The sequence below is a fragment of the Phragmites australis genome, chromosome 7 (assembly GCF_958298935.1).
Source record: "Phragmites australis chromosome 7, lpPhrAust1.1, whole genome shotgun sequence".
NCBI classification, from domain to species: Eukaryota; Viridiplantae; Streptophyta; class Magnoliopsida; order Poales; family Poaceae; genus Phragmites; species Phragmites australis.
Window position 1 is genome coordinate 31,764,765 of NC_084927.1, and position 23,354 is coordinate 31,788,118.

Sequence of the window (23,354 nt, forward strand, 5' to 3'; positions counted from 1 at the left end):
AAAAGTCTTCAAAATCTTTCACTGAGCAACATATGTATTGTGTGAGATAGTAAGGGTGATCACATGGAGTACTCAGCAAGTGTGAGAAAGATAATAATATCTAGGCTTATAACAAAAATAGGCTAACACATGGTATATTTGCGTAAATACGAGTAAAGAAAACAGTAATGTAATTCAAAAGCATTAAGCAGTTATTAAGTGAATATAACCCAACAACTAGATATTACCCAAGGCTAACCACCTTATAAATCATAACCATCCAACCATCACCCATATCACCAACCTATATCCAAACCATTATTATGACCAACTAATCATGTGAGGATACAAGTCTCTTATAACCGTGGGCACGACTGTTATAATAGTTTTACACTCTGTAGAGGTTGTCCAACTTTAGCCACGAGTCGTGATACACATGTTGTCATGTTTGCAAGACACTTAACTCACGCCAGTGGTGTGCCACCAAGAGAATCAGTATGAAGCATGTCCCATCAATTAGGTCCTGGTACTCCAACGAATGCCAGTCAGATGTCTAATCGATATGCTAAGCCTTACCAATATCGACCGCGTGTTTGGTACAGTATTTCTTGGGTTGTCGCTCCACGAACCGGTCCTTATATGTGACACTTGAGCAAAGACTATCCAAAATGGAAATAACCAACAAAACCTAACACATTTTCTTGTAACGTATCCACAAGACCACCACATGAACCACCATTATTAAACCAACTTCTTGCCCAAGTCCTAGGGTTCTATGTTACTAAAACAAGTTCATCATCACCATTGCATATGCCCACTAAACATGTATATGACACTTCCCCAATATCCTAAAAGCATGGCTAAGCAATTCTACCCAAGTGACTCATATCAACTAACACTTAGGCTTCAAGGAATGTAAAGGAAGAACTAGATAAACCATAACATATGTGACTATCCATCAAATTGACAGACATTACATGTAATTTTGTAAAACAAAATATTTAAAATATAGATTCAAGATGATCAAGGACACTTGCCTTCTCCTTGCAACTGCTCAGTGTACTCTAGCTCCTGGTCTTGACGTTCCTCAAACTGATCTGGGACGTTATCGTCTAATCGCACAATTATCGACAAAGCACACAAATAAAACACACTAATAATAGTACACAAAAAAAATAACAACAAGAAAAAACTAGAAAGATAGAGCTCTGAAAAATGAATCTAACGGCGCAATAATTGCTTAAAATGGAGCTACGACGAAAAAGTTATGAGGCTTTTACTAAATAGGGGCTTTTCTGCAAAACTACATTAATTATTAGGATTGTCGAAATTATTTTTATACTGGAAATCCTATTTAACTATGCAAGCGCTGAATGGGCTGACATGTCATCTTTACTGCTGATGTGGCAATGAGGTGGCTGACACATGGCATGCTGACGAAGCAAAGCTACTAACTGGGATTAAAGGCGACACGTGGCTACTTCTTACTGGCCGGTAACAGGGTATCTGCTTGATCTAATCGTGGCCACACGATCTTAAACGGACGGCTAAGGGAGGTTGGGTGGTTGGAGGGGATCAGGACAACGATGACTAAGCGGGACACGGCGGCGCACATGCCAAAGATTCGCTGGAACCTCATCGCCGGCTTCGGAATATGACGGCGAACGACGGAACATGGTAAGGGGAACACGGCGAGTCCGATTGCGGCCTTACTTAGGGCGGCGCGGCTCGGGAAGGAGGTCGACGACAATGGAGGCGGTGAGGGAGATTGGGATCTCGATGGAGAGGCAGCTTCGGTGGCCAAGAGGCGAAGGTGAGGGCGGCACAAGATTCAGGGAGGGCCGATGGGTTTTTTGGATAGCTTGGGTGCGGCTGAGCGGCACTGGAACAGCGCGGCGGTGAGTGCGGCCAAAGGTGACGGCAATGGCAACAACGGCTCGCGATCACAACAACTTGGCTCAGGATTCGGCGAGTTTGCTTGATGGAAAAGACCGAGGGGTGGCGGGGGATATATATAGGCGAGTGGAGAGGTCTCGAGGACGCTCGGGACTCCTGGGCTCACTTGGCGGCAGCGCACGGTGAAAACAGCAAGGGAGTGGGCACCTTCGGTGCAAGTTGAGGCAGCGGCAGCTGGGCTGGGGAGTGGGTCGGCTTGGGCGTGGCCCAGGCGGGAAGGGAAAGGGAGGAGAGGAGGGAAGGCTGAGCCGGCTGGTGGGTTGGGTCGGAGAGAGAGGGTAGGGAGGGAGAGAGGGTTGGGCCGGGTTAGGTTTAGGTTTTGGGTTTTTTCCTTCTATATTTATAATCATTTTCTATTCTACTTCTATTTTCCTTTTCTATTGCTATTCTAAAGCAAAACAATTCTGAATAAAAGCCAACAAAAACCCAAATAAACCCTACATACCTATTTCCAGCATTAATGCATTCAAACAAAATATATCCTAAGTCAAAATTGGATTTAATTTTAGAGAATAGGTTTTATCCTATTCTATTTGTTTAAACCCTAATTAATTCTAGAATTTTTTTAAGAAATTGATAAATTTGAATCAAGGTGTTACATCTTCGAGGAGGACACCACCCACTTGATAGTGGCGGCGCCAAAGAGGGACCTCTTGGATAATTCTTTTTGTGAACATTAGCACGTGAAAATTTTCTCAACATTTCTTTGTTTTGAATTTGACCCACAAAATTTGCGACAAAACTTATCCCCTCAATTTTAAAGGGAAATGAGGGATGCTTTCGCTGAATGGAAACTATACATCATGGGATGAGATGTTATTCTTTCCTTTTCTGTGTTGTATGAAATTGTGCGCTGGTCGGGCTCTTAGCGCACCTGATAATTAGTGCCCCGAAGATAGGCATTCGACCTTGTGATAGGTATAATGGTCCCGCATGCTGGGGCAAATTAGCATACGGTCACGAATTAAAGAACAAGCCTTCTTGGTAAAAATACATAGCTAAATTATCTTTTACTACAAATTGATGCATACACATATCACTACGTATGCACATCACACTCACATATGTATTAGTGTGTTTTTATCACACGCATATAAATGATATTATTGAGAATACTCGTATGTGCATAAATCTTGGGGCACAACCATGGTGAGTGGAGTCTAGGATGGTGATTGAAAAATACGCCGGTTTTAAGCTATTGATCAATTGCAAAACTGAGAAAGATTAATCTATAAGAGGAGAACCCAACCGAGTAGTGCAGTATATATATAATATATTGACATGTGTCACGTGTGCTCAGCACGTGCGCACCTTCTCATCCATGCTAGCTACCGGTACAATGCCACATCAGTGACACGTCGAAACTGCCAACGCCTAGCGCCTTGAGAGCAAAGCTGATTTCATTTTTCCTTTTGCATTTTCGGTTGTTGGAATATTTGCACATGCACATACCCATGTGTCAGTAAGCTAAGATGTCTACGTGCAAGACGCTTATCTAGACGTCGTCGCTACCGGCGAAATTTTTTCAAAGCGGGTTGAAATACGTGACGACACACTATAGCTAAGACCCGAGAGATGCACAGCAACGACAAGCGCTAAGCTTACGTCTGCTTTATCGGACCTTTTCCCAGCAGCAGTCTCATAGCGCATGCCTTGCGAACGTTAGGCCACGATGGCTATGCATGCTTTTTTGGACATTTTCGACCAGTTTCTCCATGTTCAATGCTCACTAGCTACTAGAAACTGCTGCCTATAAATTGATTGTTCTAGCTCTTACTACGGTCATGGTTTTCTACGGTCAAATTCACCAGTGTTTCCTAACGTACATGCATGAGAGATGGGAAGTTAAACTTGAGCTGAAGGAGGGGAAAACGTGATAGGGTGAAAAGTTAGCATCCAAAATGGTTTCGTTGTTTAGTTTGCCCTGTTGCTATTAGCAGTAGCCGCTTTAGATCGAATGTGTTCAATTTGGTCGATCATATGAAAAGTAAACAGAAAGAAAAGGTATCTAACGACATTCTTGGAATTATACATGTACTGCAGTCGAACGCGTTGGCCATGAATCACATATAAATAAAGCTAGCAATAGTACTGCTAGTTGTTCAGTTAATTTGGCTGAAATAAGATTACATAAGGATAGTTCTTTTGTGCTGAGTGCTGACCATGCATAAGATAGAACTGAAGACACCAAATTTACTTAGGAGATGGAATAGACTGATGATCCTACCTAGTATCTACTATATTCGTGTTATGCTGGATGATCGATCGGTATCCGAATACATACGGTTCTCATATCTTCTGGTTGACTGTACTACCATAGAATTATTGAAAGCAGATGGTATATTACATACGGTTTTTTATTAGTCATCACAAACTAAATATCCTCATATGGTTATTAAGACAGATGTATCTGTAACAAGTCAGACGTCTAAGGTGTTAATGAACACTCTGTTTTTATAAATTCGTCTAATCTATCATACAGACACATATGGTTTTTTAAAAAATATGTCTATGATATGATCACATATAGCTTCTTGTAAGATCTATCTGTATCTAGTCGATAAACATAGATAAATTTTATAACCATCTGTCTATATTTAAAGACGCACGAACGTTTTCAAATTTGATCGCATGTCTCCCCTGGCTCTTTTGACTTCCAACACACACTAACTACTTATCTCCCAAGGCTCTTATGGCTTCACACACACCAAACCGCTCATCTCCAAAGGCTTTTTTTGCCTTCACATTTAAGTCAGAGAAGCTAGATCTCCCTGGGGGCCGAATCCCATTCACTGCACCAAGATGACTATCATGTGGTTTCTTTCACTGCACCGATGTTTTTATTGCTTTGATTTGTGTAACTAATGGCACGATGTTATTTTCATCGTAGATATGCAATAGCGCAATTCACAGCAAGCATGAAGTGGCAGGATGGAGTTGTCCCTATAGAGGTTTCGACGGCGTGGATGCTTGGCGTCGACTTCGGCCTAGTGGAGTTCATCTTCTTTGCTGCTATGAAGGCCCCCTCGATCGCCGTTAACCGTGTTCTCCATTCGGTTCTACCTGATGGAAAATTTTCCATTATTGTTCATTAGAATGAAGACATTTTCATCAACTGAAAGACCATTATTAACCCATGGTTGGCGGTTTAGCAGCAACGCAGTCTAGTTTTGCCTGATGCATGAGATCATCAAGATGCAATCATATCTAGATGACTGCAAGATGCTAATTGAGGATGATTCTTGGATTGACATTGTGCTAAAATATGGGAGGCTAAGATGAAGTTTATCATATCATCTTTTTGAAAGACGGCATCGATCGATCCAAGTTTGTCGATCACTTTTCGTCTTTTTGGAAAACAATGCCGTCATGATGTCAATTATTTCATCTATTTGGAATATGACGTCGATCGACCAATAATGATGTATAGCTAGCTAAGTTTATGTGTTCTAAATAATGTGTGATATTCTTAGCCTTTGTGATATGTAAATATCCGTGTTTTATTTTCTAAAAAATCTATGATCAATGTTCTAAACAATGTGTCAATGTGTTTAATTTGTGAATCGTAAAGTATGTATCTGTGTGACTCTTTTATAGGGCAGAAAGGGATACATATATGGTTTTTTTATAAATATCCGTCTATGATCATTAACACAGACATGTTTAACCAAAGATCATTTGTGATTCTTTGTAGTCATAGACGAGTTTAAACAAACACCGTCTATGACTCTTACTACGCACAAACGGTTATCTAGAAATTTCGTCTGTGTGTTAGTGTATTACAGACGGTTCTGAAACTATCTATTATAAGGTCGATATCACAGACACTTTTACAGAGATGGAATATATAACCGTTCGTGATTGGGTTTAAAATCCGTATGTAATAACTTATTCTGAGGTAATGCGAGGCAATGGTGAATCATATTTGCCCATATCACTACTACAGAACTGGCCATATATGTCAGTCCATCATTATCGATATCTAATGGGCCGACAGTGATAGGGCATCACTGCCAGTTCAAAAGCCGTACGACATCACTTATAAACTGACAGTGATGAAGTGCATCACTACCGGTTGAAGGTTTGAGCTGGTAGTGATGCTTAACTGTCAGGTGAGGGTACCGATCGATAGTGATAGTTTGTCAAGTATCACTGTCGGTTCGTGTTATAAACTGGCAGTGATAATAGGTATCACTACCGGCTCGTGTGATAAGTCATCAGTGATAATAGATGATATCATACCTTAAAAAATCATATTTTTTCATACAAAGTCTAATGGGAAAAAGCTTTACATGAAAATTGTAGTCCTAGATGAGATATATAACTTTATAGTTGAAAACTTTTTAATTCAAGGTTATTTTAATATCAAAATAATCTTAACAAAGTTTCAGCCATGGTCGATGATAGCTAATCTTAAAAAATCATAACTTTTTGATACGAAGTCAGATGAAGACAAACTTTATATGTAAATTATAGCTCTTGACGAGATCTACAACTTTATAGTTGATCATTTTTTATTTTAAACCATATAGAAACACAAATAAATATCTAAAACTAATATAGAGTGAGCCACATGCTTAACCACAAACTTTGGGCTTCGATCTAGTGTAAAACTAGTAGAAATCTTTGAAAAAGCCATACACAAGGTCACAAAGTTGAGAACTGCAAATTCAAATATTTTTATTGAGAGTTTGGTAGCTCGAATTGATAAAACGTCTGCACAGCACTGACTTTCAGATATAGCACTATGTCTTCAAAAATTATTAGGCAAATTGGAGAAGGTCAGTTTTCGCCCAAAAATTTTAGAGGTCATGTCGAGTATCTTTCGAGCCTTTTTTGAGGGTCAAGAAAGGTACATGTCTAAAGATGTATATTTTTTCCGGATGCGCCTCTTCATTAGCTTCGAAAGTAGAGCTCAAACGTCAAAATCGAACTCCGTATGCGAAAGTTATGGCTATTTTATTAAACACTGTACTGATTTGACATAATTTTTTTCATACGGAGTTGGATGAAGATAAACTTTATATTAACATTGTAGAACTTGACGAGATGCACAACTTTGTAATTGACAACCTTTTCATTTAGGTTCATTTAGATGTGCAAATAGTCATTCAAACGCTTGATGAGAAGATATCAAAATAATTGATTTTGCTATTATACTCAAGAACGGATGAGAGGTGAGATGGTTAGAGAGGTCACATGCGCAGAGCTTCTCATCGAGATTGTGAGTTTGAGTCCTAGAACTCACGTAAAAAAAATAGCGAGTGAGCAATGATTGGTACTCGAGCTTCTAGTCGAGAGCAGGTGAGGAGTAGTTGATCGGGTGCCCCCTGGCCGTAAAAAATATTTTTTGCTTTTTTGACCATAAATATGTTGAATCGGGAACCGGCAATCACTGTTGGCTGAAGCCTTCAACAAGCAGTGATAACCACTTCACTTCTGATCCCGGGCCGACAGTGATAGTCAGAGACTATCACTGCCCGTTGCCTAATATCAGCTCTAAAACTGGCAGTGAAAGAGGTTTTAGAGCCGACAGTGTTAAGGGTTTTTTTAGTACTATATGTACTGTTTGAGTATCAGCACTGATATGTCTTACTTCAGCACGTGCTTTTGCCAAAACGAAAATATAAAATTAAACAGTAGTATAAGAAATAATTAGCTTGATCACCAACAAATAATAGTCCTTGCCAGCAATCAATATCCTAACAAAAATTAATCACTTCATAAAAAGTATTTTCTACTGCACACATTGACACCAATATGAACAAAATTAACACCGATATGAACAGTTGCTCTATTAATAACTGTGTAACAGTAAACTATATGTACTACTCCAATTGCTATATGATTAGAGAAGTTGCACACTATAGCCCTATTTGGCACTTCCTGTGAGTCAACTTAAAAGCGTTTCGTTTGCAAAACAGTTAAGTTCACTACTAGCTTATGAGCCATGTAACGCCTGTCAATTTTTTACTAGCATATCGCGCTTTTGAATGAAGTCGGAGTTGAATACTTCTCTTCTTGTTAGAGAAACGATAGTGCCTACACGTGACTCTGCTGAATATAATCAATGGTGGATAGATGCTAATCATGGTCACATAAGCAAGTGCATTTTATACATATGATTGAAAAACCAATCACTAGTTGTTAGAGCGTATTTTGTGCCATCTAGTATACGGTTGGGCGTCCACCATATAAGGGGTTAGTTCTTACTATATTTGCTTTAACGGACCAATTAAGATTGTCTCATCAGCAATTATATATAAAATGTGAGATCTAAATATCATCTTATAAGTAATCTTTTTAACTATACATATAAGAGATATACATACAAACTAATACTATAAAAATAATTATAGATCTAACTTAAGTTAGGTAATACTACTAATGAGTACTCCCTTCATGCATGAGTAACAACACATACCCACATATAAATACACACTTCCTAACCCCATAAACATCTAAAAAACCAAAACAACCCTAGGGAAAAGTTTGCGCGTGTACGATGGTGAGAGGCAAGCCCCACGCAGTCGGTGGACCCGATCCTCAGACGCTTCACGACACCGCTTGCTTCGTGAGCTTGGCCCCCGCTGCCCCGCACCCATCCGCTGTATCTCCTCTCTCTTGTTCCGAGTTGTATATAAAAAAACACCTCTCTTATATATTTTCCTGGTGTGCATAGGCTTTGGAAAGGGCACAGGAAAAAAATTAGAAATTGATTTGTAGTGGATCATATAAGGGTGTGGAAGGAAAGCAGAAAAGAGAGAAGAGAGAAGAGAGAAGGAAAAGTATGACAGGGAAATGAGACAACAACCTTCTTAGCCTCCTCCATCCTCCACTGCTATATCTCCTCGGTAGCAAGAGCGAGCAAGAGGAGCAGTACTAGGGAGAGTGAGGTGTAGAAAAGGAACAAACTTCCTCATTTTTTTAAATATCTCTCTGTATGTTTGTGTCATATATGAGTTTGTGGGTGTGGGTGTTTGCGAGCTTTTGTTGTGTTGCTTTTTTTACTTGTTTTGAGTGCAACTGTTTGTTTGGTTTTCCCTGTCCGCTTTGTTCTTTTGTTAATCTCGGAAGAGTCCTAGGCGGCTGATGCCTCGGAGTTTTTCTCGGCTTCTTGTCGATTTGTTTGTTTTTTCAGATCAATTCCGAGCACATACATATGAGAGAGGTATAACCATATCACTTCCTCAGGAATTTTGGGGTCTCTCCTTTTGCTCTTTCCTTTTGGTTCTGTCGGACTCCTCCTCGATTTGTCTTCGAAACAAAATTATTTCTGATCTTTCTCCCATGGCTGCTGCTTGCCTGCTGTGTGTGTATCTTGTTTCTTGGCAATACCTGCTTGTTGCTGTTCTTAATTGCGATGACTCACTTGGGAAGTATTGCTTGTTTCAGCAAAGGGGAAGGAAGAAGAATTGACACTGCCAATCCAAAGAACAAGCCAAAGGGCAACCGGAAAGGAGAAATTTTGCTCTCGTTTTTAAGTTGGTGCGAGTAGAAATCGGGGGGCGATGGCATCGAATTCATCGGCTGCAGCGGCGGCGTTCTTCGGAATTAGGGATGGGGACCAGCAAGACCAGATTAAGCCGCTGATATCACCGCAGCAGCAGCTGGCAGCGGCGCTGCCCGGCGTGGCGTCCGGCCAAGGCGCGCCGGCGGCGGCACCGCCACCGCCCAAGAAGAAGAGAACTTTACCAGGCAATTATTCTTGCAAATACCCTTTTTAATTCCGGTCATGCATGCATAACATATTTGCTGCAAGATCTCGTCTGGATCGATTGGAGTTTTGTGATATGGTTCCTGGCAGTGCGAGCATCTATCTTCTCTCACATGCACTTGCTGGTTTTCTCTTTCTCATTCTATTTCTTTGTGGTTATCTTCCTTTGTTTCTCTTGCTCTTGATTCGGAATTGTTACTCTACACTACTTAATGGAGGATTGCCTGTTTTCTGAACACAGATTTGTGTAAACTACAGCCTGTTTTTATTAGAAACTGAATTTAAATTTATGAAATCGTTCTCTAGCTAGTTCTTGATTTCTCTGTCTTCCCTAGCTAGTTCAATGGATCCCCTACCTACCCTCTAGTACTTCACACAAAGCAAGTAGTATTGAAGAGTCTGGCTTTTAATTTGCACCTTCAATCAATACTTCATTTAAAGCTCTATACTCACACCTGAGAATGAGAATTAATTCAGGTGGAGAACAGAAAGTAGAAGTAGTACTTCATTCATGGTGCCAGACTACTTTTTTTTTATGTTTGTTCTTCTCAAGTCTCATGTTTTGATCAGATCAACTGCATGGTTGAAGAATTCAAAGTTATCAATTTTTTTATCAAGAAAAAGAACAAAGTTCCATTTATTTCTCAAGAAAAAATAAATTCAGGTTATTTCCTAAGGTTCCATGTACATGAGCTGTTACTCAGTTCTTCCCCCAATTATGAGAAGCAAATAGGAGCCATGACACAATCCATATCGATTCCTTTGTTCTCTATATCTCTTCCTGCAAACTTCCTCCCTAAAATCTCGTGCAAATATTCCCCTCTCCATGTCCTAGTTTGTCTCTACCACAGCTCACACCCACCGAGAGAAAAGGGAAAAAATATTTTCAACAAATTACTATATCTTCATTATTAGATCCCACCATCATTTGTTAATCAGGCGTTCCTAACTTATAAGCAAAAAATTATAGAACAATTCCCTCGAAATAATTAAGACTAAATCAATAAAATCATGTAATCTCTTGTATCTTCCTAATCCACGCTAAATGCTGACGAGAACGCCTTACCCATGCATCCATGCATACTTTTCCAGTTCATTCAAACGTGATGCATCAAGTCGATCAAAGGGCTATATATGCAATGCTCTAAATATATATGTGCACTACAGCAAACTAAACTTGTGTGTTTGGCTTCTCCTCGGCGCGCCGACTACTCACTGGAAGCAGACCCCGACGCGGAGGTGATCGCACTGTCGCCGAAGACGCTGATGGCGACGAACCGGTTTGTGTGCGAGGTGTGCAACAAGGGGTTCCAGCGCGAGCAGAACCTGCAGCTGCACCGGCGCGGGCACAACCTGCCGTGGAAGCTGAAGCAGAAGAACCCGCTGCAGGTGCAGAGGCGCCGCGTCTACCTCTGCCCGGAGCCGACGTGCGTGCACCACGACCCCTCCCGCGCCCTCGGCGACCTCACGGGGATCAAGAAGCACTTCTGCCGCAAGCACGGCGAGAAGAAGTGGAAGTGCGAAAAGTGCTCCAAGCGCTACGCAGTGCAGTCCGACTGGAAGGCGCACTCAAAGATCTGCGGCACCCGCGAGTACCGATGCGACTGCGGCACCCTCTTCTCCCGGTACGCCTCCCATGCCTTCCCTTCCCTTCGTTCGTACTGTATATTTGTACATGATTGCTGCATCATGGCGGCAAAGGCACGGCATCGTCATGGGGCTTTGCACTGCATGAGCCTGTTCTAGCTGTCCGCTTGTATATGGTTTCTTGGATTCGGTGAGCGAGTAAAGTATTAGGAACGTCCCATGGTTTGGTTTTCTCTAGGGTTAGGGTTTTGCTTGGGCTTGCGACGACATGGCTAGCTGTAGATAATTTCGGTGCTCACCTGATCTGATGATGAGAAAGAAGAGACGCGCCGGCCGCGGGGGAGAGAGAGGAAGAGGGCGTGCTGGAAGACTGCTCGCACGTGAAATTGCTTTTTCTTTGGGGGTTGAGCTTTTTGGCCTTGCTGACGACGAAGGCCCTCATCTTTCCCTTTCCTGACTTCCCTCCCTAGGGAAGCAGCAACCGAACAAGTCTCTCCTCTGTCTAGCCAAAGACTCGTTACAGTATCACACATCACGTTTACACGGACATGCATTTGTCTATGTTGTTAGTGTCCTGTAGACCCACGCATTTACTGGTCCACTATTGTCAGTAGCAGCCAAGTTGTAAGGAGCAGCAGGCAGGCTCCCTCTCTCTTGCCTAATCTCTCTCTCTCTCTCTCTCTCTCTCTCTCTCTCTCTCTCTCTCTCTCTCTCTCTCTCTACTGAATCACTTGGCTGCCATGTAAGCCTAGCATGTTCTCATGTGAGTTGGCTGCTGTCTAGAAGTGGCAGAACCGTTCGTTGGCCGTGGCAGTGAGCCAGGCCAGGCCCAGGTCAGGTCCACACCTTTTCGTGGATACGTTACCATGCATGCCTTCGTAGTATCTCATGAGTCATGCATCACCTAGTGAAACTCAAATGCACTGTTCATTTATTGATGGAATTCAACATGTTCCAATGCAAGCGGTGTGGTCATTCCACTCCTATCTTTCATGAATATGGTAAAAATTCTCCAATGGGAAGTATGCATATATAAGAGCATCAACAGGAGAGGCATCGATATGGCTGCCTCTTGAGTTATACTCACTACTACTGTTTCTGCTACAAATAATTTGAATCCACTGATTCCACATTTTGTTGATAAATAATTTTGATTAGGGGCTACTAGTAGATTAGTTTTACTTAGTGATGCAAGGCCTAATTCTTTTTACACCTGTGTGTGACTGTCTCATGCATAGTCTCTTGGAAAGTGAGCTCACCAGCTCCACAAAGTTCACTGATCTCCTTGGTGTGTGTGTTCGTGTGCATCACACTCTGACGCCTATGTCTTCTCCTGCCTTTCTCGTTTGAAGCTTCCTACTAGTGGGAACCTATGAGAGGTGTATCCGCGTATATAGCATGGCAACCTATCATATCACTCTCCTTTTTTACAACCTTGATTGGCATGGGTTTCTGGGTTCTTGAGCTAGCTTTTTCTCCGAACATGTTGAGCTAGCTTTGTGGTGAGGCTGGTTGGTATGTGCATGCATGCATGGTTACCAAACACCTGCGACTAATGCTATCAGAAACCATGTAAGGGTACAGGTAATACTAGTCTTTAGCATCATCAGGAAATACAGTACTCCTCTTAAAGACATACTCCATATAGTACAAACTCTTGTCTCCACGTAAGGGGAAAATGCAGATCATGCAGAAACTAAAAGTTACTGTTCAGATTCATGAAAACCAGCTACAACATAACATTCAGTGGCACAGCACCAGCATGCATGCGTCCAGTTGCAGTGTTCACATGTTGATCAGAAACAGCATCTTAAGCCGAGATGCCGCTGTTCCTCGATGCCCACGCCGTCCTCCATCGTGGCATGCATGGCGCTGTGACCGCCTGACGTTTCTAACGCAACCTGCATGCTTACTTGTCGCATCAACTTCTACTGTGCACTTTTACCGCGCGTCTCGGGCTCATGCATGGCCGTGGCGTGCGCCTCTGACCTAGCCAGGATGCTGAGCAAAAAGCACATGAGTGAATGATGTATCTTACCCATCGATGCATGCGTGCAGGAGGGACAGCTTCATCACCCACAGGGCGTTCTGCGACGCGCTCGCGCAGGAGAGCGCGCGGCTGCCGCCGACGAGCCTGAGCAGCCTCACCAGCCAACTCTATGGCGCCAGCAACGCGGGCAACATGGCGCTGAGCCTCTCGCAGGTGGGCTCCCACCTCACCTCCACACTCCAGGACGGCCACCACCACCACCCGTCCCCGGAGCTCCTCCGCCTCGGCGGCGTGAGCGGCGGCGGCGGCATCGCCGCTCGTCTCGATCACCTCCTGTCGCCCTCCGGCTCGTCCGCGTTCCGCTCGCCGCAAGCTCCTCCGCCGTCGGCGTTCTTCCTCAACGCGGCGGCAGCGGCGGGGCAGGACTTCGGTGACGACGTGGGCAATGGGTCCCACTCGTTCCTGCAGGCCAAGCCGTTCCATGGACTCATGCAGCTCCCCGACCTCCAAGGCAATGGTGCAGGGGGGCCCGGCACCTCGATGCCGAATTTCTTCAACCTGGGCTTCTTTGCCAACAATGGCAACAGCTCGGGGTCTAGTCACGAGCATGCAAGCCAGGGCCTCATGAACAATGACCAGTTCAGCGGCGGAGCAGATGGAGGCGTCGGCGGCGGGGGTTCAGAGGCATCAGCGGGGGGGATTTTCGGCGGAAACTTCGTTGGTGGTGGAGACCATGTTCCGCTGGCAGGGCTCTACAACGATCAGGCGTCCATGCTTCCGCAGATGTCGGCGACCGCTCTGCTTCAGAAGGCGGCGCAGATGGGCGCGACCTCGAGCGCTAACGGCGCTGCATCCATGTTCCGAGGCTTCGTGGGCTCTTCGCCGCATGTGCGGCCGGCGGCGGCGCACATGGAACAGAGCGAGGCGAACCTGAACGACCTGATGAACTCGCTCACTGGAGGTGGCGTTAGTGCCGCAGGAATGTTCGGTGGCAGCAACGGCGGTGGCGGCGCGGGGATGTTTGATCCGAGGCACCTGTGCGACATGGAGGCGCACGAGGTGAAGTTCGGTCAGGGAGGCGGCGACATGACGCGGGATTTCCTCGGCGTGGGGGGCGGCATCGTGCGCGGGATGTCGACTCCGAGAGGAAGCAGCGACATGAGCTCCTTGGAGGCCGAGATGAAGTCGGCCTCGTCGTTCAACGGAGGCAGGATGCCATGACAACATCGAGGTTACACAGGACATAAGCTCGTATGGTACTGAGTGAGCCTGAGACTTGATCCAGCAGATGAGTTTGTTCATGCATGCATGAGAGGAGTAAGGTTATATAGCGTAGTGGCAAGTTAGCAACCAGTAAGTCGCATAAGTGAGTGCATGCATGCATGGGATAAAGCTACCTTGGGTGAGAGACAGAGAGAGAGAAGCGTCTTCTCTGACTAATGGAGTAAGCTAGTGCTAGTTGGACGCATTTGATGACCCTTGCTCGTGGTGGGGGTTGGTCTTCGTGTTGGACGTGTTCATGTTGTTCGTTTTCCCTTCCTTGTAGTTGGATCTTTGTTGGGTTAAGTATAGTTCTGGTGATAGAACCAATAAGGATGTTTGTAGCTAGCTTAATGGGGGTGATGTGGAGCTTAATTTGCTCCAATCCCCTCCTTTTGTTGTTTTTAATTACCTTTTCTCTTGTAGCAAAACAATATTGTTCCCCTTACAATGCGATTAATCATGCTAATTCAAATTCATGCAGTTTTCTTATTATATTGTTCATGCAGTTTTCTTATTATAGGATGTAACATTGCTCAAACCATGCCTTATGAAGATGTCATGTTAAAATTTCATTTGGTGCCTGATGAAATGTAACATCCCAAAATTCTTAAACATGTAATTAAGCATTCATGAGCATCATAATTGAAGCTTTGAGTAATTAACTAATGCATTTACAATTAAATTTAAAATTGTTAAGTTTAATGTGGAGTGATGCCTTGTGAAGGAACTCACAAAATTTCTATATAACCTAGGGCTTGAAATAATTTTAGAAATTACTCTATGCCTTTGAAGAATATTAGTGAATTTTTCAGATTTTAGGAAATTATTTTGAAGTCTTAAAAATTAGAGCAATTTAGAAAAGGTTGCAAATTTGAAGAATTTTAATTTGAATTTGGCTTAGGATTTTTGGGCCAAACTAATCGAAATGGATTGCATATGAATTAAGTATCTCACAAAAATCATCTTAAAAATTTTAGAGCTTGGGAAGGTCTCCCATTGGATTAGAAAAAAGAGAGATCTTTTTTGGTATCTATCACTGTTCATGAGGCAAAACCACCACAGGGTTATTTAGACGGTTTTAGATAGTTTGGAGAGCAAAATACCTAGTTTCATAGGTGAGAGGGTTAAGTAGTCAACCCTTGATACGTGAGACATATAGACTTATTCCTATCTTATAATAGAGAAAGCTTGTAGCATTAATTGCATTTCTCATATATAAGATTAAACTTTGTTGTCATTTGGATGTGAAAGGTGCGACATCAATGAGAGACATCTTATCTTTCTCATATATGTATCACAAAAGCTGGCAATTGGATGTGAAAGGTGCGACATATTTATAAGATGAACTTTGTTGAATGAGCTAGAACTGGTAGAGTTGAATTAGACTACTCCAGATTGCATTACGATGGATATCTTATTCCAATTAGGATTCAAAGAGAAAGATGGGACTCGGATCGACATGGCCCCGTAGAGTTGTAGAGTCCTAGGCGTGCTAGGCGTGCATGGCATATAGGCTAGGTCCATTTGTAAACGCAGGCACTGTATATGTTACATGACAACTGCAAGTCCTTCTATTAAACTGCATCTGTTCCGATCCTCACTTCGAGTATTAGCACTGCATGAGCTGATCTTTAGAGCAGATGAAAAGATGCCCTCCTCCTGCCCGTGACCACCTAGCCCTTGGCTTATACGCACGGCACACTGGGTGGCTTAGCTTGTCGCTAAGCTCTCGTGCTTGCTGTTGCTTGGTTCTGCCGTCTCTCTTTCTTCGTTGGACAGAGAGCGAGCGATAGGGCGTAGCTTTCGCCTTGTGCATGCACCCCGTCTAGGTCAGCCGCACACCACAGCTTGGGCAGCACAAATTATTGCATTCTTCTGAACATTATTCAGATATGTATTTTTTGTAGATAGATTAAGATATGTATATCGGTATCCATATCGACGCATGGTATATTCAGATAACTGGCCGTCCAATATGTTCCTTTATTTTTGTTTCATGGAAAATCGATACGAGCTTGAACATAAACCATGCATTTTCTGGGGGAATTGGACACAAGAAAATTCTGCACAATCGAACAAAAAAAATAGAGTTGAAACTTGGAACAGTGTGCACATTTGCATGTGTGTATAACTATAACCAGGGCTTTGCATGCATCAGTCATGGACTCATGGCGTATAACAATAACTTGGAATAGAAGACGAAAAAAATCAGTGGAGGACAAGAGGGTGGTTTGGTGGTTGGTACAGACACCTCTCAGCAGTCAGCAAAGGAATGTTTAGGCCGAACTGTTTGATTCGCTGTTTGACCGTGGCTCCTCGTGGCCACACTACACATAAACATGCAGAAGATTTGGCTTTCCTCTTCGACGCCTTGCGGCCGATCGAGGTGGTTATTGGTCACTCACTCGAATTATTGTCGGAAGTCTCCCGTACTGCTAGCTGCGTTGTGTGTTGACGACGACGCCACGACGGCGACGGCGGCGACGATAGCCGACAGGGACAGCTGCCGTAAAGCTCGAGGTCTCGCCCACAAAAGTGGCTGCGATTTTCCAATGATTCTTGGGAGGTAAGGGAAAAGGAGCCCGCCATCAGTCTTCACTTTTGTCTCTGTGTGCTGTCCATGATGATGAGAGTGTGTCAAGATAAAGACTTGTCAGAAGTACAATTGTTCCCCAGAAAGCCAAACAAAAAGGAGAGAATAATTGAAGGAAGCTGCGGGGAGACAGATGATGCTGTGATGGCTAAAGCAGTCAAGAATTCATGTTGTTAACATCGGAGAGGTTACAGCTAGCTAGGTGGATCATTTACACAAGGATGCATTCAGTGTAGGGGATTTTTTTAACAGAGCCGGTGATGGATTCAGCAAACGTAGGTTTTTACTGTATAAAATACAAGTTGGTTCTCATATCACTTTTTCTCTTAGTCTTATCACATCTAATAAAAATTCTTAAAATTTGAATAATTTATTCACTTTTGCCATCCACTCTCGTCCTCCAGCCTCTCCGTTTTATTACCGGTTATGGATATGAGACTCGTTTTACTAATGAAAATAAAAAAAAAATTAAGAGAAAAAATAGCGGATAATATTCTCTTCCTTTTTTGTATCCTATCTGAAATCAAAACTACGACATCGCTTCCGACATATTCGTTCGATGGTGTTCCTATAACGCATCCATATCTTTATATCTTGAGTTTGTGCTTGATGTTATCGTATTAAATATTTGTGTTTTTGTTGCAATGTATGGACACTTAGCTAGTATACACAAATGTTAGAGTTAATCTTGTTTTATGATTGGTTTTGTTTTGGCATATATGAGAGTCCATGCCAAAGTCGAAGTAGTGTTCTAATAGGAGTTTAATACATAGAGTCAAAATAGTAGTAAGAATCTGAGTAGGAATAGGATTGGACCGGAGTAGGATTCAGAGTCTAATATTCGTCTCTTATATAATGAAGGGTTGGAGAACACCCACAATGAGCCATGAGAAATGAGTCGTGTTCGTGAGTTGTAACATGCGCGCGCGGGAGAAATAAAGTAACAGCGTGTGTTGAGAAAAAAAAATCTGTTGTTCTTTTGTGTGTTTGTGTTCTTCGTGGTTGTTTGATCCTGGTGAAAAGCTAACAATTAGTATCAGAGCCAGTTGAAAGGATAATGATGTCGCCTAGAGGGGGGGTGAATAGGCGTTTTCCTAAAAAAAATCGTCCCCTTTTACTGTTGGCCTAAACTTGCAGCGGAATATAAATTAACGGATTTTTCACAAGTGAAAAAACTAAATATGCTAGGCTCAATTAGTGCACAATCATGCTAAATAAGTGTGAAAATTACAATTCTAAGATGACAACAATTATTCAATTCTAGCAAAAGATATGTAAGAAAACATTAATCGAAAAAGACTTAAAACACTGTTCATCGGAGTATCCAGATTAATCCAGATACTCCGGGTTGTACAGTTCTGGATCTCCGGACTGATCCGAATTCTCCGGGTTATGTACAGAACTAGGCTTGAAATTGAATTTAAAGTACGGGTAAAGAGTTCTAGCTCAAACCAAGTGATGTTGTGTGTTCCAAGTGATGATTTCACGTAGATCCACGGAGAACCTACAATCAAATGCACACGAACATGTAGATCGAGCAATGTGCACAAATATTGAGCAAGAGCTCAAAAGAAAGGGAACAAGAGAGGAGACATAAGATTTATTTCTCGAAGTTCGGATTCACCACCGTGAATCCTACGTCTCTGTTGAGGAAGCTCCAACGAGCCAGGTCTCTTTCAACCGCTTTCCTCGATCCACTCTTGATTTCTTCCCTTGCGGAGGTGAAATCAAAGTCTTCACAAACTTTCCCGCAGCTCACCACAAACACAGGAGCTCGCTGGGCAACACCTAGCCGGCTATGAGGCTTCACCTCCAAGAGTAACAAACGCAATCAAACTTCTTGCCGATGAACTCGAGTGCTCAAGATGGGATTTATGCTCACTTGCTCTCAATCTTCCAATCTCTCAACACAACTCACTTTTTTTCTCAAATTACACACTATAATGGAGTGTGGACGAGTTATTTTGGCTCTAAAATGTGTTTCTTTCGTGCCCTTGCAGCAGCCCCAAAGGATGGGGGTGAGGGGATATAAATACCCACCTCCAAAAAAACTAGCCGTTGGAGACTTTTCTGGCCTGACCCGGAGTATCCGAGTCAACTGAAACAGCCCAACCCGAGACTCTCTGGTGGAGCCTCACCTGAAGACTTCAGACAACCCGGAGTATCTGGCCCAACCCGGAGTATCCGGGTTCAGCACAGCTGACCTCTGAAAAACGGCGATAACTTTTGATGCCGAAGTCTGATTTCGACGATTTTGGACTATATGGAAAGCTTATTCAGAGGGCTACAAATTCCAACTGAATTCATGACCTAAAACACATTTGATCGAATTAAGAACACTTCGAAATCCAATTCGGACACTTTCACACTTTCCACACCGGAATTTCTAAAAAGAACTCTCACTTGGGTTTGGTTAGAAACTCTTGAGCACTGAGACATGACAATTAGTTCATGTCACATCCCTCTTAATAGTGCGGTATACCTATACTCAAATTCAAATATAAAACTCGTTTGAACCACTTTGAGCATTTGAAAATTTTCAAGTACCGCTTCTTTCTTTCAAACTTTGAGGGTTGCCAACTTCCATATATTGTTCACTCTATCTCTTCTTGATTCTTCATATGATATATGTGAATCATCCATAGCTTTCCATGGCTTCGCACGGTCCATCGGCGCAAAGCCTTCACTCGCTCTTCACCACCGTCTTGGTCCTTCAGCGTCAAGTCATTTGCTTGTCCTTCACCACCAGATGATCCATCACAGCCGAGTCTTGCTTACCTTTCACCGTATTGCCACAGAAAACCACTTTGTATTCTACATCTTCAAGGAATTACTTTATCAAATATGGAGTCCACTCTTGTTTTTCACTCTTGACACATATGATTTCAATTCAACTTATACCTTCTTATGGATCCTAACCCCAACTCACTCTCAAGCACAAAGCACATAAGTTAGTCCATAAAACCTAAATGACAACTTTTATACCTGAAGTTACTTGATCTCCACAAGTAACTTATTAGCCTTCATGCATATTGTCAATCTTCATATAGAACCTAACCCCACTCATTTCTTAAACACATAGCACACAAGTTAGCCCATAAAACTCTATTAACAAGTCATACCTTTAGTTACTTGATCTCCACAAGTAACTTAGCCTTCAAGCTTATTGCTAATATTATTGAGTTTCTTCTTCTTCTTATGAGCATCACTAAAATCTCAATGACTTTTGATCCAATTCTTTGAGCTCATAGCATTTTTCGAAGAATTCATGCTTCATTATTTATGCATCTCCTACGGAATAACTTAATAGCAATTCTCAATATGATTGTTAGTACATAGGCATTATCATCACTTACCCGAGTATCACCTAGAGCTCATTCATCTCGATGCATTTTCAATCTCCCCATTCACCTAGAGCTCATGCATATCTCTCATCCATGCATCATCTATAGAACAACCTACTAACAAACTCAACACCATTATTAGTCCATAGGTATTGTTGTTAATTACCAAAACCACACATAGGGGCTAGATGCACTTTCACTAGTCAAGATGTAGAAGATGATGCTATCACTAGGTCGGTGCTACATCGAGGAGCTGCGACACTAGCGGCATGACATCGTCAAGTCTAGCAGCAAGGTGGTTGCGGCAACATCGACGATGGTGGTGAGATGGTGAGTGACAGCCAGCGTGACAAGGTGTTGTGGCATGATTGCGGTGGTGTGATTGATGCATGCAATGTGGATCATGTGGCTCCATGGCAAGGTGGTGATGGCGATATGTCATGGTGGCACGCACGTATGAGATGTCGTGTGCATCTTGATCGTGCATGTAGTTGAGCCCATGCATATCCAAGACGTGTGTGTTCAGGATGATGAAGAAGCGTCCATCATTATGAATCAGGTGTGTGCAGGGTAGAAGATGTGTGTTCAGTCATCCTGAACTAAGAGCAAGTGTGAGTGCAGGATGATGAAGAAGCATCCATCATCCTGAATTAAGTGAGTCCAGGAAGATGAAGAAGTGTCCATCATCTTGGATCAAGTATGAGATTGACAAGTTGTAGATGAGCCTGACTGCGTCGACAAGTGCAAGATTAGTTAGAAGATTAGAATGTGAAGAAAAATAAGATTAAGGAGGTGATTGTTAGACTTAATCTTGTTTTATGGTAGGTTTAGTTTTGGCATATACGAGAGTCCATGTCAAAGTCGATGTAGTATCCTAATAGGAATAGAGTTAGAGTAGGAGTAAAAACCCGAGTAGGAATAGGATTGGATCGGAGTATGATTTAAAGTCTAGTATCCGGCCCATGTATAATAAAGGGTTGGGGGTTACCCCACAATGATCCATGATAAAAGAGTCAGTGTTCGTGAGTTGTAACATGTGCGTGAGGGAGAAATAAAGTAGCAGCGTGTGTTGAAAAAAAATATGTCGTTCCTTTGCATGTTTGTCTTCTTCGTGGTTATTTGATTTTGGTGAAGAGCCAACAATAAACACAACCTCTTGCATGAATACATGGGTTGTATGCAATTCATGCAAACCGAACTTCCTATGGATACAATGTGCTCCTAATTTTGAGTTTTTTTTAGAACGTTCCTTAGCACTATGTTTCGTTAAGAACTAATTTGAGTTCAGTTCAGTTTTGATTATTTAGACACTCCTATGGCGTCTGTAAAAGCATGTTTGATCGATCATAGCTACGCACTAGCTAGTGCGTTCATCTAAGAACTATCCATCTGAAACAATGGTTAAATCAACCGATGTAAAATGTCACTACTGTTTGGTACTACTAGTTTACTAACATCCTATATGTTGGGTCCGACCATTGGATCACGTGCGCAACCACTCCGAATTCACGATAACGCAAGCGACCAGGTTCCTCGACCATCGAGCAACCAAAGTATGGAAACACGCGAACTCACGACCACCAGTCACGACCAGCTTGAGTGACTAGTCGTACGTGCTCGACCACGACTAGTCTCGCTATCCGTCGTGTACGTGCTGCTCTCGATCACGCCAATCGACCAACAACGTCCAGCTACTCCTGAGTCGCGTACTACTCGGTGAGAACGAACTCGCGTATCTGAACGAGAACATTAAAACAAAGCACAAATTCTCTGGAGGAAATTTTTAGACTCTATTCAACTCGTCACTTGCACGACTCTGTGTCTTGCTTACAATTTATAGATTACAACTCATATTTATAGCGACCTGCTAACTCCGAATCCTAACACGAATCGTACCATCCCACGATCCGACTCCAACTCGAACTCTGCACTCATACGAATGATGTTATAGCCGTATACGAACTCCTTCCTTCCTTCCGCACTGGCGTAAAACGAGTCCCCAAGGCCTATGACAAGGATTAAATCCAACATACTCCCCCTTAATCTTTTCTTCATGTAAGTCTATGACGAAGAAAATTATTTGTCACAAAAGAGTGAACAGTTAATGGCAAAATTACATTGACAAGAAGCATATGGATTAGTTCATAAAACTTCATTAGCAACTTATACCTTAAGTTACTTGATCTTCACATAACTTAGCATTCACGCTTATTATCAACCTTCTTGAGTTTCTTCTTCTTCTCATGAGCATCACCTAGACCTCATTTATCTTGATACATATCTTTGATCTTCGTGGCATTCCTCAATAAATCCATGTCTTATCACTTATGCATCTCCTACGAAATAACTTACTAATAATTCTCAATAATATTGTTAGTTCACAGGTATTGTCATTAATTTACCCGAACATCACATGGAGCTTATTCATCTAGATGCATATCTCTTCTCCATACATCACCTATAGAACAATCTACTAACAATTCACAATAATATTATTAGTTTATGGGTATTGTCATTAATTATCAAAACTACACTTAGGGTCTAGATAAACTTTCACCTCTGATGCGTTGTCCCACATCGCTCCCCTAAGTTGCTCCGTCAATTCCTCACCGGACCAAGCCACCCCAAGCTCACCTTCCATGGTGTTGTTCCCACGTGTGCCGCTCCCACCACCACCAGCAACTCATCATGTGCGTTGTCCCAGTCGTTCGGTCGCGTCAGGCCAGCGCACCACATAGCCCACGTGCGCGCCGTGCACCCTGTCATCGTTGTTGCACTCTGCTCCTAGCCGTACATGCCACCGCCATGTGTACCGTTGCTCGTGTCGTCCGTCCAAGGTGAGCGCCACCTCATGGTAGTTCTTTACATCAACTTACTACACATGTGAAATTTATATATTTAAATGGTCACAATATATTGTGTGTT

The 23,354-nt window shown here is 42.7% G+C and overlaps 1 protein-coding gene across 4 annotated transcripts; it reads left to right on the plus strand.

Moving 5' to 3' along the window:
• Positions 1-8,597: 8,597 nt before the first annotated feature.
• Positions 8,598-14,981, plus strand: LOC133924771 (protein indeterminate-domain 5, chloroplastic-like). Of its 4 annotated transcripts, none has more exons than XM_062370470.1 (4): positions 8,598-9,247; positions 9,331-9,633; positions 10,878-11,277; positions 13,298-14,981. In XM_062370470.1, exons 2-4 carry the CDS (start codon positions 9,447-9,449, stop codon positions 14,448-14,450), a joined length of 1,740 nt encoding a protein of 579 aa, XP_062226454.1. In that variant the 5' UTR covers positions 8,598-9,247; positions 9,331-9,446; the 3' UTR covers positions 14,451-14,981. The 4 variants fall into 4 exon arrangements, with proteins under 4 accessions (XP_062226454.1, XP_062226452.1, XP_062226455.1 ...); XM_062370468.1 differs by having other exon boundaries at positions 8,598-9,106; XM_062370471.1 differs by having other exon boundaries at positions 8,598-8,876.
• Positions 14,982-23,354: the final 8,373 nt, after the last annotated feature.

Bases quoted from the DNA above. Each gene is read 5' to 3' on its own strand.
- LOC133924771 (XM_062370470.1), top strand. From the start codon at position 9,447: ATGGCATCGAATTCATCGGCTGCAGCGGCGGCGTTCTTCGGAATTAGG. The intron at 9,634-10,877 runs GCAATTATTCTT...CACTGGAAGCAG, and splicing joins GAAGAAGAGAACTTTACCAG to ACCCCGACGCGGAGGTGATC. The intron at 11,278-13,297 runs GTACGCCTCCCA...GCATGCGTGCAG, and splicing joins TGCGGCACCCTCTTCTCCCG to GAGGGACAGCTTCATCACCC.